This window comes from Fusarium oxysporum, chromosome I, assembly GCF_013085055.1.
Source record: "Fusarium oxysporum Fo47 chromosome I, complete sequence".
NCBI classification, from domain to species: Eukaryota; Fungi; Ascomycota; class Sordariomycetes; order Hypocreales; family Nectriaceae; genus Fusarium; species Fusarium oxysporum.
In genome coordinates this window covers 842687-861219 of record NC_072840.1, presented here as the reverse complement: position 1 = coordinate 861219, position 18533 = coordinate 842687, and the positions used below count along the sequence as shown (strand labels likewise).

At 47.7% G+C, this 18533-nt stretch overlaps 8 protein-coding genes and 1 non-coding gene across 9 annotated transcripts; 5 read left to right on the top strand and 4 right to left on the bottom strand.

Moving 5' to 3' along the window:
- Window positions 1-813: 813 nt before the first annotated feature.
- Window positions 814-3077, top strand: FOBCDRAFT_246476 (heterokaryon incompatibility protein-domain-containing protein; the record flags this gene model as incomplete). The annotated part of the gene is made up of 2 exons (XM_031180635.2): window positions 814-1023; window positions 1077-3077. 2 exons carry the CDS (start codon window positions 814-816, stop codon window positions 3075-3077), a joined length of 2211 nt encoding a protein of 736 aa, XP_031041403.2.
- Window positions 3044-4316, bottom strand: FOBCDRAFT_313433 (uncharacterized protein). The gene is made up of 2 exons (XM_031180634.3): window positions 3906-4316; window positions 3044-3849 (listed from the first exon to the last, which is right to left on the bottom strand). The coding sequence occupies exons 1-2, from the start codon at window positions 3969-3971 to the stop codon at window positions 3214-3216; spliced, it is 702 nt and encodes a 233-aa protein (XP_031041402.2). The 5' UTR covers window positions 3972-4316; the 3' UTR covers window positions 3044-3213.
- A 318-nt stretch (window positions 4317-4634) lies between these two features.
- On the top strand, window positions 4635-5918 carry FOBCDRAFT_254984 (uncharacterized protein). The gene is made up of 3 exons (XM_031180633.3): window positions 4635-5175; window positions 5227-5296; window positions 5363-5918. Exons 1-3 carry the CDS (start codon window positions 4789-4791, stop codon window positions 5806-5808), a joined length of 903 nt encoding a protein of 300 aa, XP_031041401.2. The 5' UTR covers window positions 4635-4788; the 3' UTR covers window positions 5809-5918.
- Window positions 5919-6457: 539 nt separating this feature from the next.
- FOBCDRAFT_172693 (uncharacterized protein) lies at window positions 6458-7630 on the top strand. The gene is made up of 4 exons (XM_031180632.3): window positions 6458-6556; window positions 6606-6692; window positions 6750-6905; window positions 6960-7630. Exons 1-4 carry the CDS (start codon window positions 6524-6526, stop codon window positions 7485-7487), a joined length of 804 nt encoding a protein of 267 aa, XP_031041400.2. The 5' UTR covers window positions 6458-6523; the 3' UTR covers window positions 7488-7630.
- A 1287-nt stretch (window positions 7631-8917) lies between these two features.
- On the top strand, window positions 8918-9538 carry FOBCDRAFT_313430 (uncharacterized protein; the record flags this gene model as incomplete). The annotated part of the gene is made up of 1 exon (XM_031180630.2): window positions 8918-9538. The coding sequence occupies one exon, from the start codon at window positions 8918-8920 to the stop codon at window positions 9536-9538; it is 621 nt and encodes a 206-aa protein (XP_031041398.2).
- A 703-nt stretch (window positions 9539-10241) lies between these two features.
- On the top strand, window positions 10242-10622 carry FOBCDRAFT_266600 (uncharacterized protein; the record flags this gene model as incomplete). Its single annotated transcript, XM_031180629.2, has 1 exon — window positions 10242-10622. The coding sequence occupies one exon, from the start codon at window positions 10242-10244 to the stop codon at window positions 10620-10622; it is 381 nt and encodes a 126-aa protein (XP_031041397.2).
- A 3572-nt stretch (window positions 10623-14194) lies between these two features.
- Window positions 14195-14276, bottom strand: FOBCDRAFT_t2. The gene has a single exon. It is a non-coding gene; the product is annotated as a tRNA-Gly (tRNA).
- A 242-nt stretch (window positions 14277-14518) lies between these two features.
- Window positions 14519-15531, bottom strand: FOBCDRAFT_210100 (uncharacterized protein). The gene has a single exon (XM_031180626.3). It carries the CDS (start codon window positions 15127-15129, stop codon window positions 14575-14577), a length of 555 nt encoding a protein of 184 aa, XP_031041394.1. The 5' UTR covers window positions 15130-15531; the 3' UTR covers window positions 14519-14574.
- A 371-nt stretch (window positions 15532-15902) lies between these two features.
- FOBCDRAFT_235044 (uncharacterized protein) lies at window positions 15903-18077 on the bottom strand (the record flags this gene model as incomplete). The annotated part of the gene is made up of 6 exons (XM_031180625.2): window positions 15903-16667; window positions 16718-17272; window positions 17329-17551; window positions 17604-17759; window positions 17807-17896; window positions 17950-18077. 6 exons carry the CDS (start codon window positions 18075-18077, stop codon window positions 15903-15905), a joined length of 1917 nt encoding a protein of 638 aa, XP_031041393.2.
- Window positions 18078-18533: the final 456 nt, after the last annotated feature.

The following is an 18533-nucleotide window of genomic DNA, read 5'->3' as shown; positions in this document are numbered from 1 at the left end:
GGTCTAGTGTTGCGGAGATCATGGGATGATAGGCATGTTTAGCCAGAACTGAGGACGTATCTTGGAACGTGAGTCGAGGATAAAACCTCACGGTATCTTCTACTTATGGTCTTTTCCATTGACAGTTACACCGGCCGTTGGGGTGACAGTTGTGACACCCGTTTCTGGACCGTCGGAAGCTTATCTTGAAGCGTTACTCATTGAGAACACCGACAGTCATGACTGATGGATATGATGATTCTCGGCACGAAGTTGTCATTTTAAGGATATGAATGAAATATCTATATCGCTGGTAAGGAACGTGATGAGTCTGGTTACGATACAAGTCTGCCAGTTAAGACCAGAAGACTTATCTCCGCCGCCAAATAAAAATTAGACGGAAAGATTAAAGTCAGCGGGCGGGTGTCCCTCAGGCTTAAATTTAGGAGATTGGGGCGGCTATTCAGCGTTCATCTTTAGTGGTGCTGTGCCGCTGCAGGCCCCGCGATTAACTTAAGCTCTGTACCTGCGCCTGCGGCCCGACAGATCTTGGCAACAGTCGAGAAGAGAGTATGAGCCAATGTACAGCCTTCATTCGCTATGTCAATATTAAAAGAGACAATACAGATGTCGACAACGCGGAAGAATGAAATCATTTGTGAAACAACACTTTCATCGTCCTCATTCGCGTAAGTGAAGGAAGCACAATTACGTCACAGCTGAGGAGATCGCCAGGGAGTAAGCCGTGAGATTCAATGCATCTCCAACAATTTATCATCTTTCACCCATTTTTACCTGACAGAGACTCAATCACCTTTATGTTCCTCAACTAACATGGATATACCATTTGAAGCTCGGATTCCTCGCGATCCCAAGTTCAGAGCCGAAAACAGCACCGACGCTTTCGTAGCCCTGGCGAAATGGGCAGTGGATTACTCAACAGCTGAGGGGGTCAAAGCAGGCTACAAAGCAGCCTTCCAGTCCGGTCAAGAAAGATTATCTGGCTTCTTTTCAAACCTTCAAGGATCATCTTGCAAAATGCCGGTAAGGGATTACATTCTCGTCTTAAGATTGCGGTGAAGTTGAACCTGAGATAGGACTTACCAACAGAGATGTTGGTTCACTCGCCCCTTGAAGACACAAAGGGAATACGCCTCGTTCAGGTGGAGATCAATGACTCTGTCCTTTCTCTGACTATGAACACTTACTCTGCATCCGAGACACCGGCTTATGTCTGCCTCTCTTACGTCTGGGTCGATTTCGGACCGATGTGGAATCGTGGTCGCGACTTTCGCGAGACTGAGCTTGAGGTTCCTCACTTCAGCCATGCCGATACAGTGGATATAGCGATTAACAACAAACGGTTTCCTATCGGAGCCAACTTGCACGCTGCCCTACTTGGCTTACACAAATACCTCAACGGCAGACCTATCTGGACTGACGCTGTGTGTATCAATCAGGAAAACCCAGATGAGAAGACTGTTCAGGTAGCTCGCATGGATGAGATATACAGTGCAGCTGAAAAAGTCTTTATCTGGCTTGGTAGAAAGCATACAGAACGAACAGCAGCGATGAGCATTCTTAAAGCGTGGCCAGCATTCCCAGAAGACCCAAACAATGCCGATATCCAGTTCCATGGGAAGAAGTACACAACCGCAAAAGCATTTTTCGATGCAACCTCGACAGGGTCAGAGCTTATTTCATGGCTCAGTCTCCTCCAGATCGTCACGGAGAGTTGGTGGAGTCGAGTTTGGACTGTTCAGGAGTTCATCCTCGCAAAGCAATACGCTTTCTATTACAATGGCGAGGAAGTCCCGGCGTCAGAGTTGAAGAAGGCGATGGATTGGACGTACTTCGTTGCGAGTCACTTGTCGCCCAAGATGGTACCTCATTGGGTTACCTTCCAGCCGTCGATGTTCGATTTGAAGAGGAGTGCCGCCAAACTTCATCTTCTTGATGTGACGATGCTTGGAGCGACTAGGATGGCTGGTGATCCGCGTGACAAGGTCTGGGCATTTCTAGGTATAACTGACCCAGCAACGCTTGGCCAGACAACTCTCAAACCAGATTACAGCAATCGAAACATGAGCGACTTCTACCTCGACATAGCGCAGCGTCTCATCAATGGTGACGCGGGTCTTCTCGTCCTATCTTTGGTCAACCATCCTCTTCCTCGGGAGTCTTACAAATTCACATCGTCCAAGCCAATCGGCAACAGGTTACTGGACAGGTACAAGGCGAAGAAGCGATTTCCTTCAAAGAAACCTGATTGGGCACCGCTGGAAGAAGATATCTTTGACGATGCTCTCCAGCCAGACTGGTCTGGGAAGGGAGTTGGCTACCCAAGTTGGGTCCCGAAGATGGCAAGCGCCGTTGCGACTGAGCCACTGTTCCTGAAGGAGATGAAGGCTCAAAAGGCTCGGGGTAGACCGCTGTATGATCACAGTTGGCGAGTCTTCCACGCTGCATCTAGTGTGAAGAGCGAGTATTCGTTGTCCGGAAACGGAAGAACACTATCCGTGAGCACTCATGTCTTGGACAGAATTACCAAGATTGCTCCTTTACCCAGGAAAAAAGAAGAGGAGAAGGCGTTCTACAAGAGCCTTCGGTCATGGTACCCGGGGAGGGCTCGCCTCGCCGACATAGCCTATCCGCCCCAACCTTCAACAGCAGTCCCTGAGGCGCTCTGGCGAACACTTTTGACGAACATCTGGCTCACCAGTCATCCTGCTCCTGATGCTTGCAGCGACCATTTTGCAAACTATCTTGCTCGCATCTCAGACTCTGCTTCTGAGGCTAACCATGATCTTCGGTGTCAAAACAAAACTGATCCACAGGAGGGAGATATCTTTGCAATTGCGGTGGATGATGCTGGAGCTGAGCGGGTGCTTTTCGTGACGGACAAGGGATACCTGGGCTTGGGGCCGGCGAGGACGGAAGTTGGTGATGTTATCAGCCTGATTGCTGGGGCGCATGTCCCGCTCGTGCTGCGGAAGGGGGCTCAAGGGTGGACTTTGATTGGGGAGACTTATGTGCATGGGGCGATGTATGGCGAGGCTGTGAACAACGGGGAATTCCAGAAGGTGGACATCGTATAAGCGACAGATCACGTCACATTGCCAAAGCATGCTGTCAAGTCAAGCTACAAATCTGGAACTCTACACAAACCCGTATTCATTATCCAACGCCCTATAACAACTCACTCAAATTATATACAAAATATCCATCCTGACCTCAATTCGCATTGGGTGCCTTTTGCTTAGACTTCTGCTGCTGAGGCGGACGAGTCTTCCTAACCTGCTTGTACCGTTCCTCATATGCCTGAAGGTCACTTGCATCCTCATCCCGAGGAGGCCAAGTCGTCACACGATTGGGATCAGCAGCATCGTCCTCAAAACGGTGTAAGAACTGACGCCCCTCACGATCCAATGGCTCGACGGGAGATCGTCTAAAACCACGAGGGTTTTGTTCTGGGTGATAGATAACGCCCTGGACACCGTAGACTTGACCAGTCTCAACATTGCCAGTGATAACGCCCCGAAAGACACCTGGATCGTTAAGCTCTTTCTGAACAACATCCTTCCTATCGTTCGGACGTAACTCCAGCTCACGTCTTTGTACCTGCTTGAACGTTGCCGGTCTCTTGGTCAAGTTCATTCTGGTGTTGACTGGCATCTCGTACAGACGAACTTTCTCCTCGTCATGTCTGCGCTCCCACTCCTGGAAGGTCTTTCCCTCTAGGTTTGCATCCTCATAAGCATGAGGATAGTCCTTCGTGTTGCGAGAGACTTTGGTCGGATCAAAGACAACTTCTTGCGTCTGTTGCTCTACAACTTTGACAGGGATGATGCCTCGCGGAGAATAGTATTGCTGCCAGGGCAGTATGGTTAGTTGTGGCTTTGATTTCACTGGAGCTTGGGACTTACCATCTTTTTGTGCTCATCGTCTGAGTTGCGCCTTGGCTCTTCCTTACGTCCAAAGAATCGCCTCATAGTTGCAGGTAGCAAAGAGAAGTGCTATATTAAACAGGACGAAAGAGTTGATTGGCGAGATGAAGGCTGGAAAGCGGAGGAAAGGCAATGAAGCGAAAGGTCAATGAGCTCAAAGAAAGATTGCGAGTCGTCGATCAACGACGACTTAGTAATAATTTGGAAATGATTGATGAAGTTGTTGATTTGATCAGTAAAAGCCATCGAAACATTGGACATATTATACAATTCCATCGTGGATAATTTTAGATCCGGTAAATAATGATGTTGGCCCAGACCTGAGACCATGAGACATGAGAGTCGTATTTCCGGGATGAAATATGCATGTTGGAAGATATCTAGAACCAACATACATAAAATGGTGAACCTGAGACTAAGTGAATGGGATGGTTGGCCTATCGGCTATTTGACATGGTGTTGACGCGCGCCAAGACCTTTGACATATCATCTTGACGGCCGGATAACCGGAATCATATGAAGGTATCGCAAGGATCAATTATAAAATAAGAAAAATCACATGATAATCAAATGAAGTTGCTAAACGCTTGTCACAGTTACATTGCATTAAACGCGCGCGTATCGTTGTGGTGAGCTGATTGGGTGGAGAAATGGCGCAGGTGTTGGTTGTAAACTGAACTGTACCAGCTCCGCCTCAGTCAATTTCTGCCTTGAACTCAACCTCATGTCACACAGCCTCTCGGGAGGCCTGATAATCATTGATTTCACAAGAAATAAGAGAAACGAGCGTATTTTCTGTCTCTTCGAACTGTCTTCTCATCCATCACATCAATCCTCAATTTTTTTCACTTGATCAATTATCATGGACAACTCAGAAATTACAGAAGTCGCCCAGCCCTCTGATGCTCCTTCATGGCTCAAGTTCCTTGACGAAAGAATTGAAGAGGAGCGCGATGAATTATTCTCAGAATCCCCATCCTACGAAATTGTTCGAGATCTACTGGTTGCCTCTGAAGACGACGATACCGCAGTATCACAAGCCGTCACCAAGTTCTATGGTCTTTATAAAGCTGAAGCCGGCCGGCAAAGCAAAATGCCTGATCACGGAGCTGGATACTACCTGAACACAATTTCAGTAATTGCATTTGAAGTCGCTCCCAAGGTGTGGTATGCGAGCTGGCGGCATGACAGGATCACAGAGTTCTTGATTGCGATTAAGGATGGAGCAGCAAAAGAGTTCGATGAAGAGGTTAGTAATGGAATCACCTAACATCTATGTGGTCACTAATTAGTTTTGTAGGATCCTCAATTCGTCTGGATTGGTTGGGGACTTGAAGCTGCAGCCAACGAGTCTTGGAATGCTGGTCATGGTACGTTATTGCTCGGATAAAAGACCCTTCGGTTTCAAACATGCTGACGCGTTCTTCTTCGTATAGTTGATACCTACACAGCAAAGAACTCACAAGAACCTGAAGATGTATGGGCAGGAGAATGGTTCAGCTCATGTGCTTTACTCGCCAAGCTCTTCCGAGGAGGCTGTCTAGACAACGATGGTCAACACTGGATTATGAAAGACTTGGAAAGAACGTTTGAGGTCTGCACGTCGGGCGACATAAAGACAGATGCAGGTCGCCAGGCTCAGGTTCTTGCAGCCATCAATCATATACTTCTCGCAGGGGAGGTATTTGTAAAAGGCGCCAAGAATCCTTTGCCGAAGTGGAAGTTTGAGCTGAATGCTACAAAGTGGAAGCTTTGGGCATCGAAGATTAAGGAGGTTGCTGAGACGGTGGATGAGACTGCCAGGTGGGACCTTAAGGACAGGGCCCAGAAGGCTTACGAGAAGATGGTTGAGCTATATCCGGAAGCTTTCTCATCGGATTAGTCTGGGGCGGGTTGAGGGTATGATAGAACTGACTAACAGGGACAAAGATGGATGTTTATAAATTATATATGTATTTTGTATTTGGAGAACGGCGGAGGTTCAGGTTTTATTAGCAACTTTCCATTACTCCATTGCGCTTAACACCTGTTCTGCTGCCATGGCCCGTATGCCCTTATCGTCTCCTGATGATTGGACCTTACTGATAGTTATGTTTCATTTACGGCAGCGTTACAAAGAACTTCTTCTCGGCTTTCATAATTTTGGCTGTGCTACGCCAGGCTTCTCAATAAGCCTCTCTCAGAGGGGACAAGGTGAATAGCGTTTTCTAGCTACCCCGCTTCCATGACATCTCGGCATCATGAGTTACATCACCAGGCATGCACAAGCGGACGCCGTGAAAAAGGAGAAGAGCAACTAAAAGAAAAGGGTTTTCCTATTACGAAAATATTGAAGCCTATCGAATCTACTCTAGCGTGGCTGCGGATTTTAAACATGGTGGTTTCCGAGTACTCGGGTCCTATACGAGTTGGGACTATCCTCCATTAGTCATCGTCGACGTCACTATGGACCTTGTTTTGACTACAACATGAATGAAAGAAAAGTTGATTTATCAGCTAGGTACAGGCCCTTAAATTCAAAGCCATAAATACCGCAGTGCATTCTTCTCTTGACTCTTTGCAGCAGCTGAGCTCTCGCTATCAAAACGGAGGATAAAATGGAGGCCTTGAAGGGACAAACCGCTTTTATCGTTTGTAACCATCTACCATTGGTCTTGGAGATGCTAACTACGCCAATAGACTGGAGCCTCTATGGGCATTGGCGAAGCCATTGCGTTGGCTTTGGCCGAGCATGGCGTGAACATTGCTTTGATATCTCGAAGCAAGGTGCGGAGCGATCAAACAAAACCCTAGGTCATTCACTGATGACTGTCTTCGATGTAGGATAAGCTTGAAGCGGTGCGAGACAAGATCACATCCAAATTCTCTGAGATCAAGGTCGGGGTCTACCCTGTCGACATTCAAAATCAACCAGACATTGAAAAGGCAGTCAAGACAGCCATATCTGAGCTTGGCCAAATTGACATCCTTATTAATAATGTGGGTGAAAGATATCTGCTTCCCGGTGATTTCTCAGTGCTAACGATATCTCAGGCTGGGCTTGCACTTGGCGCGCCGGGACGCTTTTGGGAAATCCCCATCGATCAAGTCGCCCAGATGTTAAACACCAACATCAACGGCGTCATGTTCACTACCCACGCAGTTCTGAATCACTCAATGTGGGAACGAAAGAAAGGAACCATCATAAACGTCTCATCCGTCACAGGTCTCGAGTGTCCACCATTTAACGGCGAAGCAGTTTATCATGCATCAAAAGCCTTCCTCGAGGGCTTCTCCAACAGTCTTCGAATGGAAACTGCCGGATCAGACATCAGGGTTTTAGTTCTTCGGCCAGGTGTTGTCCAGACGCATTTCCATCTTCAAAGGGTACAGTATGACCAGAGTGCTATGGATGAATTTGTTGAAGGATATGAGCCTCTAGTCGCAGAGGATTTAGCGCAGTCGGTTTTATACATGTTGAGCCTACCGCCTCGGGTCTCTATTAAGGCTCTGGATTGCGTTCCTACGGCGCAGAGGGCGCTGACAAACTTTGATCGGGAGTGGAACTCACGTCGTGAATAGCTGTAATGATAGAGCTTGAGCTACCAAGAAAGAAACAGATTCGGTTTGAAAGGGTTCACTGTATGACACTACCTTCATCCTTAATGACTGATATCTCTAGTTATATAATCTACTTTCTGCATATAGTAGTGCCTCTAGTTGCGTCAAAAAAAAAATTATTCCTTATCCTGTCGATTTCGTCTTGTTGTAGAGGTGATACTTCTCAAAATGACACCTTTTGCAACAGGATCCCTCTCTGTCCATCTCCCCACCGCATCTTGTACATAGACCCTTCTCACGTCGTCTATAGTAGGCGACCTGGTTCGAAGCAATTTTCTTCTTGTAGCAACGGCCGCACCTGTACTTGTTAGAGGGTACGCCACAGTCGGCGCATAGCTTGGTTGTATCACCAGTGATCGGATCTTTGATGCCCTGATTCCGACGTTGTTGAACACGAGCTCGTTTTTGAGCCGCATTTTTATCTATGCAGTTGCCGCATTGCTTACGCTTAGCTCGGACCGGATTGCTGCACGACCGTCTGGAGCATATGACAGGCTCGTTGCCCGAGGGAATATCTTGAGCGGTGGTTTGGCTGGTTGTTTCGTCTGCAAGTGATAGGCTGTCAATTGGGTTAGCTAGATGGTTCGCAACAGGAGGATACGGGCTCAGGATGTATCTAAAATCGAACGTTTTAGGCCGAAAGCGTCTACCCTGTCCTGCTTGGTTGTTGCTGGAAGGCATGATACTTTGGTCTCGTTTAGTTTCGAGTAACGGTAGAGAAAGAGTTTTAATAAATGTCGGCAACTAGTCCAATTGAACAAGCTAATCAGATTCGATGATCTTATTGCAACCCCAAGCATCAGCGGGTTAGCTGCACATTTTATACCAGATCGCACGCCTCATCCGATCGCCATAGAGGCTTTCTTTCACTGTGATACCGACCAGATATATGAGGTTCATTTGTGCTTAAGGTGACGGGGATATTTATGAATGTTCAGGTTCTGTTCGGAGCTATCGTACAAAGAACCTTGTTATTTGTCTGTAATTGTTCATTTGTTGTGTTTTTTTTTTTTTCAACAAAGGCCTCCACTCTAGATGCTTTCCACACTAAGTCATCATCAAAGATCGCTCTCATGTTTCCAACAGAGCGATCCAATCCTCCTGCCTGATGCGGGAATCATGCAAAGAGAATAGCCTGTCTGCAGGATAAAGTCTCATCCTGTGACAGGGCATGATATTTTGAGTACGTAAGACTACATTGTAATGGAAACAGCTAAGCCTTGTTAAGTTAGGCTTTTGGTCTGTCAGATTAAGAGGACATTCAACCTACATGGGTTCTCGCTTTCAGCTTAAAGCGACACTTGGATCACGACGACATGCCACCAATCCCTTTCTACTCCTACACACCAACATTTAAATCCCTATATACAATTATCCTCCTCAAATCCAAAATGGCCCCTTCCTGGCTTGAAAAGTTCATTGTTCGTGGGGACGCAACTCCTGACCCCCGACGCAGCGCAGAAAAGCCCGCGCTGGAGATGCACTACACCGCTCTTATCGGACACCGCCGAATCTTGGGTGTCAATGGCGACAAAACACCTCGTTACGAAGTCGAACGGCGAGCTGTTCTGGAAATCTGGGGAGATAAATGCTACGTCAAGTCTCTGCGTCAGAATGCGGAGGTCGCTATGATCGACTTTCACAGCATCCCTCCCAAGACGGAGGTCACCTTCTCACAGCAGAGTCGCACCATCACTATGAAGGGGGCTGATGGAAAGTACAGTGCGGGTGGCGGTCTTGGCGAGTTACACTGGAAGCCAACGGGAATGGTTGCTTACGGCAAAGCTTCATGGGAGTTGAGGGACAAGACGAGTCTTGTGATGTCAGTGACAATTGATGATCAACAGATCAATGGAATGATTTGTCTCTGGAAGGATGGTCTCACTCAAGAAGTGGAAGAGGAGCTGATCATGGTCGGAACCTCCAAGATTGAGGAGTATCGGAGGTTGATGAGGAACTCAAAGGTAGCTGCAGTGGGCGCCGTCTCAAATGCGTTTTGGCTAGCAGTCTAGAAGCACTCGCCAAAAGGATCGGCTTTGAGAGTTTGATTATAATAGATCTTTGGTCCAGCTTGGCGTGGGGCTGTGGCTGTAACAGATCCAAGCAACCTAGGACTCTCTCTAAGAATAGATCTTTGCGTTTTCGTGCAGGACTTGCATGTCCAAAGTGGAAGAATCAAACGTATTTGTCACATGACTAAGGCACAAAATTGCCCAAGATAAGCTTACATTTGTCACATAAGACTATGAGAGCATAGCTGACGGCAGTTGTGGTGTGAAAGTGACTCCAACTAATTTCTCCGCGCTTTCCGACGGAGGCACGTCACTATTAATAGTTGATGGCAGAAATGTAAAATAACAGGCTCTGAATTGACTCACAGCGCTTTTACACGGAGATGTGTGGCTATGAAAACCGTGAATTGATTTACTGCACATGGAAAGCCCTAGCCCGTTTCTTGCCGTCGGGGGACGGAATCTGGTAACTATTCATAGGTTTTTGGTGAGATACCGACATGGTTTGATGAGATATCCCTTCTGAATGAGGTCAAAATATTAATAGAAGTACTTTCAAAGGATTATCCTGACGGAAGCATAAATAGTCGAGGGACTGCCCGGTTAGTTGAGAGAAACTCATCATCACAAAGAATCAACAATCAAAGCATCTCATCAAGAATAAGAATCAAGTCCATAATATCAGCAGCCCAGCACAATCAAAATGCATCTCTCCTCTCTCATCCCCATCATCACCCTCAGCCTCGGTGCTGCCAATGCCATGGCCATTGAAGAGGAAGGCACCCTCGAAGCACGCGCTGATCAGTGCAACCCCGGCATTAATCTCATCAAGCTCAAGATCAAGCCCGGCAAGTACTTCACTGGCGTTGGAAAACCAGGCAAATGCTACAATCTTCCCGCAAACATCAAGTACTTTGATGTCTACTCTGACGACACCAAGTCCCTTGTCAGCTGCTTCGACTGCAAGGTTTACACTGAGGCCAACTGCAAGGGAAGCTACGCCAGTATTGAGGGAGCGGACAACTTTGCTTTCAAGACTACGAAGAAGCCTCACTACAAGAGTTGGAGGTGCGGTCCTCCTTAGGGGAGATGGAATGATTGGCACATGATGGGATGCTTCTGTGGGAAAGGGTTTTGGGGGATGAGGATATCTGCACCAGGACGTTCATTTAGTTTGACACCTCAGAGTTAGCTATGTCATACGACGATTTGGGGAGCGTAAGCAGATTTAGGTCCAGAACGGAGGATATATTGTGATGTAAACATTCTCTTACAGTATAGGCATATGTCTTATTCACTACCTCACTCTTTCACATTAGTTTGGGAATCCTTTATTCTCATCAGTTATTAATACGTTGGAAGCTCAGATAGCTAACTCGTCAGGTCTTGCAACACCGTGATGAACTTCATATGGGCAGGTCAAAGACCTTACTAATGGCTCTTCTGAGGAACGGTTGTATATCGAGCGGCTTCTAAAGTCTAATGAATCCTTCCTCGTATTCGTCGGCTCTTCGGATGCCACTGATTTGAGGCCACACGAAGCAAATGCGCATTCCCCTGATGTTGACATGTCGCCTAATTCTCTGAAGTATCATTGCTCTCTTTTCTTCTCCGATGTCTCTCCCTTTGCTTTGCAGACCTTGCAGTATTTGACTCCCTGCATGTGGCACAGAATGTCCCACCAGCGCCCTGCATGCGACAACTCTGACACCGCCCTTCTCCCTTAAGCCGTTCTCTAATTTTCCTGCTTGATTGGTTAGTTGAAGCTGGATTTCATTCGGATTTGAAGGTTCCTCTTTGCTGACTTGTTTAATTCATTCGAACTTTTCAGGTGTTCCTCACACGACTTCAGACCACGAGCCGCTGGTCCCCTACAGCCTGAAATGCGACATTCTGGGACTCCCTGGTCACTTCCAGTATTCTGTGCCTCCGAACTCTCTGCCTGTGATGGTTCAGGATCAGGTACATTTTCGACAGGCTCCTCGGCTGTGACGTTCGGGTCGGGGTCTCCCGGGTTTTCCAAATCGCTGATCTTCATTCTGGTGACAGTTGAGATGAGTGTTGAATGCTGTTGATGGTTTGTACTGTTGAGCTGAGTGATGATAATGTTTTTTGGGGTTTTTTTTGAGCGAAGAAATTTGACTTCGTTGCTTTTACTTCCTGTCTGTGACTGCTCTGATTTTCGAACCTCTGAGCAGGTGCAGTGAAGTATGCGATGTAAGCATCAGCTGCCATGTCTGGCAACTCAAGATAACACTTTCATCTGAGCAGGTGCATCCGATCCAATTACAGCCTACCTATGAATGGCTGCTTCTAACGTATGTATGAACCAAGATTCACACAACCTCACCCGTCACGGTAGACATTACAGGCTTTCACTACCTGTATCCGATGCCTGATGAAATTTCGAAGGCTGAATCTGTGTGTCGAAGACTGAATCTGGTCGTCGAAGGACTTGTTAGCATTGACATAAACTCGGCATGAACTTCTCTCTCCCTAACTAGACATTCATTGCGCAAGTTCGGGGTTCCGATCACTCACGGTCAAGTGAGCTTAACTCCGTTTCAGTCGGCAAGTCACAAAGCAGTCTGTGACGCGGGTTTCATGGCAATTACTAGGTATATAACAGGCGTTCCTGCAAACAGAGCGAGGCCCATTTCCGCGACCGCAACCGTTCGTAAGTCTCCCTGGTCATTACCAAACATTACCTTAAGATAAGACCTGGGAAATTTCTAGACTCTGATCTGTACCGCCCTCATTCTCGTCTTCTTTTTGCGCAATCTATCCCTGCCATTGCCCACTTTACAACTCAGTATCGGACGCTACAAACCTCTGTATCCTCAAAACAAATATCAATAAAGTCGAGTCACCCTACCTCCTTTTCCGTATGCCTCCCTCTTCTGTATCAGATCTGTTGCTGCACTCAAGCCCTTGCTTGCTGTATGTATTGCATCTGATAGTTAGGGTAACACAGAGTAACAACTTTCTGTCGCCCGTCAACATATTGACATTGAGGGTCGTTATTGCCCGTGGTGGCCTGTTGACTTGGTGTTGATTGTTCCTTGATTGCGCATCGAGAACACATGTCCAGTTGCCGCTGACACTTGGTGTAACACGGAGCTCTCATCTGACAGAACCTAGTCAGTCTTTCAGCACCTAATCGGCACAAACCAAACCTAGCTCATTTATTCACTATCACTCGACAATCATAAATACGAACTTCATTTCATCTCATATTATCTTTCACTTATCTGGCAACTCCAGGCCATATTATAATAATCCAACTTGTAGATATCTCAATCGGCACATATACCTCGAAGATCTACCACCCCAACATCACCCAACTCTCAGTTTTATATACTTACTACTCACCCTCTACAAATATATACTACACCAACATGCCTCCGGTAAGAAGGACTGTCCGCATCCTGGATTAATCTCTCACATCAGGAACAGCAGATGCACCCTCTCATGCCAGATGACCCTGAGTATCACGCACATAAGGACCGCTCAAATGGCGTTTTGCAGGTGTACAACTGACCTTGTCTGGAGGTGAACTACTTCAGCGATTATTGGAGACACCCCAACAAGACAGTTGTCGTCCGAAGAGTCTTCGCTATCCGCCAACATGAGTTGTAGGCCTCACACAGATGGAGAAGATATAGCCGGTAAAACTCAAGGTCCCGCTTCCGACGTAGGCAGTTATATCACGGCAAGACTCTGGCCTGTAATGCTGGTGAAGAAAGGGGTGGTGGTAGGCTGCAGTGGTGCATCATGCCAAACTGCAGTTTCTGTGGAATTCTAAGGAATTCTTTCAGACTCAGTAAGTCAGGTAAGCAACACTGATGTTATTCTGACTCAAAGTGGCCGTTTTACTGACCTTAATTGAAAGACCGGGTATGTTCGGACGCGGTATATATACCTCGCAGGTATCATCCAGTAGGTCAATAAACAGCAGCACGAGACCATTTCTAACACATGTCCAGAAGCAGACGACTACGCAGTCAGTATAAACCCGGGGTCTTGGCTTCATGCTATCTTTCTATATCAAGTCGCTAGCAACAGGCCTCAAAGAATGAGATCTACATGCCCATATCGGACTGCGCCAGATACTGGCTACGATAGCGTGAGTTATTATGTAACTTTCATATCGTATTTCAGTATACTGAATTGACGGTTGCAGGTTGAAGCTGTCTTGTTCAGGGATGGCGGGATAGTTAATTACCCGGAGACGGTAGTTCACCGAGATGATGCCATCATTCCTGTGGCGGTGATCATGTATGAGAGGTTTCCATTTATAGAATGATAAGGATTGAAGATCTAGTATAGATGGAGCTTTTATGTGGGGAGTTCCGGCGTCAGCTCTGTTACGTCATTGACTGAGCCAAGCCTTGCAGAGCAAGAGGAAATGTTACACCAAGACCATAAAACTGCTTTACTGGCCGCAAGCTTATCCCAGGTCATAAGAAATGAGATTATATGAGGAACATTACTATTATGCAAAAGTCCATTCTCATACATCTGAGTATACATCAGTTTTGGCCGTTTCTTCCCACAAAATTTCGCACGCCTTGGGGCCGGAACTCCTAACACCGCAATCACGAGTAGTAACAAGCAAAAGTATCAAAAAGAAGACACTTTGAAGCATCGAGTCAATGCGTAATCAGGGAATCGAACCCTGGGCTCCCCGACGCTGCTCGAATGGCAACGGAGAATTTTACCACTAAACCAATTACGCGGTGCTTTTGATGTCTCGTGGAGCTGCAAAGACTCCACAGGTTTCTCCATCGTGGTGTTGCGTGAGAGTGGAGACAAGGATGTTGTCTGAGTGGAGAGCAGTTATACGAAAACCCGTATTACTGGTGCATAATCTAGATGAGCCTCAGGTGAGTTGCGGGTGAAGGATGCTTAAGCTTCAGCCAGTTGTTGTTCTCCGTCTTGAGCAAAGACATCGAGTCACTCTGGGACCTGAGGACGTCAGGATAACTTCGTTGATCAGTATTAATCAATAGGTAGGTATATGTTATTATAATTCATCAATGAGTACCATTGGCTAAATATTTGTTCACCACCTCATCCACAACCTTCTGACAGATCCCTCTATGAACCTCATCAGCAGTCCTCGCAACAAATGGCATGAGAAGACTATTCGCCTCAATGATAACCTCCTCATACAACTCCCACTCCTCCGCCAAAGTTCCCGGGCTGCTAGTGCTTGGACTACTCCCAAACTCCTGCCTCGGCCTCACAATCCACTCCGTCCTCACAGTAACACCAGCCTTAGCATCAGCTCTACAGCGAATACCATTCGGTATACTCAGGCACGTCACAGGCCAGCTCCTATCCCTCGTCAGACCCGGCGCTAGCATGAGTCTCTCACTGGAAGAAAACGTCCTCACGCTGCTATTCGGCGTCCCAAAGAACGGATCTCTGCTGACGAGCTCCACGTTGGGAGTCGTCTCTTTGAAGCTCATAATAACATCGTTGTTGGCCAGCATAGGCGTGTAGGTCTGGATGTGAGCGAGGACGATTTCCGGCGGCACACGGCTCGGGATAGGAACAGTGATGAATATCTGATGCTTAGACCGCATGGCCTACAGCAGACAGCCTGGGACAGGTTGACTGCCGTTATCTAATGAGATCAAAAGTGTTAGTCATAGCTTGATAATACGAATGAGTACATGAAACGCCATATCTTTGAGTCAATGTACATTAGACATGGCATTATCTCCCCCCGGCTCACCTTTTGGTTTCTGGACTTGAACTACGTTGATTCGTCGTTGGATGCTCCGTCTTCCCCGCAAGTTGAGGCAATTTCGGCCGCCCGTGAGTAGTCAGCACTAACAACCTTGTTGAAGATGGCGCACTAGGCATGCGACGACTGAAATAGGATGCAGTTGGTGCGGTTTTGGTAGTGTGACTGGTTTCTAGAAGGTTTATGGCGACTTGAAGCCCTGTATCGTGACATCCGAGGACTCCGATGACAGGACTTGATCAAAGTTTTGCTGTCATCTTTTTTTTTTCTCCGTGTCTTAATCTGACAGTGAGGCGGGTCTGTTTCATTGGTCAGGAGGTGAGCCACTATTGACGGGGTTCGGCGCTGTGATAGGCTATTAGACTGAATAGAGTTATCAGTAATTTCATACCCTGGACTCTATAAATATTTCTCCTTTTATGGTGCGATCAAAGAAACTTGAATTGTCGAAGATTGGTTTGACTATCTAATGTATACTATATGCAATGGGCTGAAGCAAAAGCGAAAAGTTATCAATTTGGTAGAAGATACTCGTCTCAGTGCATCAGCCTTCCCGACCCCGCCCCTTGACCACCATTCCCCCTGATCCAAACACCCCTGGATGGGAGCTTAATGGTTGTCCTCCAAAAGAGTCTCAAAAGCCTTGCGAGAAATAGTCCAAGTCGGACCATTGGGCATACCTCCAGGGCTTCGAGGAAAGACAGACGCGTCGACAACGCGAAGGTTATCAACGCCACGCACGCGAAACCTTGAGTCGAGACAAGAGTTCTTATCGTGATCAGCTCCAATGGCGCAGGTTGATGAGGCATGATGGCTGAAGGCCAAGTCCTGAATGCTCTGTCTTAGGTTCTCGGGGTCGGGACTGAGCTGTGTATATGCGACACCGGTCGCGTCAAATGCCCTTCTGAGCAGCTCAATTCCTTCAACAATAGCGTCGAGATCACGCTCAGCTGACTCGGTGAAGTAGTTGAAATTGATGTTGGGACGGATGCGAGGATCGGATGAGTTGAGTCGAACGGTACCAGCGCTGTTGCTCGTCTGCATCTTGACGACAGCGTGCATCCACTCTGCGGGATCATTGCCTGCTCTCTCGCCCGTGGAGTAACCTGGGTAGAAGCCCACCAAGCCTGATAGACCGGGACTACTGAGGAACATGAGGTCCGAGTCATTGTCCCAGCTTTGGCTGCTTCGCCAGACGGCGCCGTAACTACTGTCGCGTGCTGCGTATGGGCCCGACGCGTTGTCTCGCCACAGTACGAAGCAAGGGTCTTCGTCATCAAAGGTACCGGTGCATGGGGATTCTCTCGGGATAAGCCAATTCTCTTCACCGCGGATTTGAACAGGAACTTCGTAGTTGTCATGCAGGTTGGAACCCTGGTAGAACGGTCAGCATCAAGAACTCGAAGGACGCTGAGAGCACTTACAACAGCTGGTAGGTCGACAACAACAGGAATATCCCAAGCTTCCAGCTCCTCACGTGGGCCAATACCACTTAACATGAGGATCTGCGGGGTATTAAACGCGCCGCCGGAAACAATGACCTCGTGTTTAGCGTGGACCTCCCGAATTTCACCAGTCTGCTCAGGATCATATCGCCCATCAGCAGAGTACAAACCCTCACCGACCATATACTCCACACCATAAGCGCGGGGCTTCTTATTGCGGCCCTGTTTGGTGAGAACGCGTGTCGCCAGAGAATGAAAGCTGACAGTCAATGGGTGTCCGGCATCGATGACCTGGTTGATGTAAATCCCAGCACCACTTCGGGCAGCTGTGCTGGGATCGATTGCGACGGGCGTGCTGTACATGCGGCCGTTTTCGTAGCGACGGGGGTCAAGGCCGTTGAGATCGTGGAGAAGAAGCTCGGTCATTTCGGCAGGGTTTTCGACATCGATGCCTTCGGTCTCGCGGAACATTTGTGAGAAAAAGTTGGCGACATTGGGGGATCCGATATTGACTGTGGCGTTGCTCTGGTCGTTCTTTAAACAGATACCTTAGTGTAATTCATCAGGAGGGAAGTGGGATGGTTTCTTACAACCAGATAACCATCGAAACCATGGCCCGGAGTACCCTCAGGGACGTAGGTGCAGTTCTCGATATTCATCAGATGTCGACGCATATGCTCATGACCCCAAGAGGTATCGCCCGTGAGGTTGGCGATGTAGTCCCACTCGTTATCGGGACACCAGGCAAAATTCATCGCGTTGACTTGTGCACTACCGCCGAGGGTTGAGCCGCGAGGATAGTATAAGCCGGCACTGCAATCTTGTTATTAGTCAAAACTCGACGAGTAGGAGTCCTGATCCTTACGGTCTAGCACCTTCGGGCGGATCGAGTCCAACGTAATATGAACCGTTGGTCTGGATATAAGTGTACTTCGGATCACGGCGAGCTGAATCGAAGTCGTCGTAGTGATTGACGAAAAATTGCCAAGAATGGCCTGGAGTCTCAGCAGCAGTTCGAGCCCTGGAGACCGTTAGCAACAGCACGCGCTTGTGAGACTCTGATCTTACAAAGCCGGAAGCTGCTCGAGGATGCTGGTGTGATTGTCCCCTCCAGCCTCGATCAGAAAAACAGAGTGTCCCTCTCTAGCTAGATTGGCACTATTGGCTGTGTTAGTAGGGGAAGTGTTTATTGAGGCTCTGCTTTAACTCACGCAAGAGAGCCTCCTCCTGGACCAGAACCGATGATGACATAATCGTAGATATCTGGTTTGGTCGCAAGAGTCGTAGAGCTGCCTGTCAAGACAGCCGCAAGAGCGAATTTAAGACGATTGAGAATCATGATGTAGATGTTTATGAACGAGCTTAGTGTCTCGAATGTTGTGCTAGATTAGTTCCTTTTTCAGGTCGATAATTTGACTCTTTATATACAGCACAGCAGCGGCTCAGACCAACTATCAATATCCCTCATTGTTGTCGCCAAAGATATTATCATCTTGGCGATTCTCACACTGAGCTTCACAGCCTCGCAACCGCGTCAATTTCATTGAGGCTACCGCGTAATGTCGACGAGAATTACTTGTGGAACTGGCAGCCATGGAGCTCCGCGGGCATGTCCGGTGCAATTGTAGTCAGCTTTGCTGACATGCCAAGGCTATCAGACTTACCAAGCTCACCAAGCCAAGCCTTCAAAGTGAGCCACTTACGGAACCCAAAAAGCGAGCATCTTCATTCCAAAGCAAACGGAATGTAGATATAAAGTCCTTCCGCGCTCCGGGGCACGTGTGTATCTCAAAAA

What these genes read in the sequence shown, in the direction of transcription:
- FOBCDRAFT_172693 (XM_031180632.3), top strand. Translation starts at nt 6,524, where the DNA reads ATGGAGGCCTTGAAGGGACAAACCGCTTTTATC. An exon ending in AGGGACAAACCGCTTTTATC is followed by an intron (nt 6,557 to 6,605) that starts GTTTGTAACCAT and finishes CTACGCCAATAG; the next exon opens with ACTGGAGCCTCTATGGGCAT. An exon ending in TTGACATCCTTATTAATAAT is followed by an intron (nt 6,906 to 6,959) that starts GTGGGTGAAAGA and finishes ACGATATCTCAG; the next exon opens with GCTGGGCTTGCACTTGGCGC.
- FOBCDRAFT_210100 (XM_031180626.3), bottom strand. Translation starts at nt 15,129, where the DNA reads ATGCGGTCTAAGCATCAGATATTCATCACTGTTCCTATCCCGAGCCGT.
- FOBCDRAFT_313433 (XM_031180634.3), bottom strand. Translation starts at nt 3,971, where the DNA reads ATGAGGCGATTCTTTGGACGTAAGGAAGAGCCAAGGCGCAACTCAGAC. An exon ending in ACGATGAGCACAAAAAGATG is followed by an intron (nt 3,850 to 3,905) that starts GTAAGTCCCAAG and finishes CTGCCCTGGCAG; the next exon opens with CAATACTATTCTCCGCGAGG.
- FOBCDRAFT_254984 (XM_031180633.3), top strand. Translation starts at nt 4,789, where the DNA reads ATGGACAACTCAGAAATTACAGAAGTCGCCCAGCCCTCTGATGCTCCT. An exon ending in CAAAAGAGTTCGATGAAGAG is followed by an intron (nt 5,176 to 5,226) that starts GTTAGTAATGGA and finishes TTAGTTTTGTAG; the next exon opens with GATCCTCAATTCGTCTGGAT. An exon ending in GTCTTGGAATGCTGGTCATG is followed by an intron (nt 5,297 to 5,362) that starts GTACGTTATTGC and finishes TTCTTCGTATAG; the next exon opens with TTGATACCTACACAGCAAAG.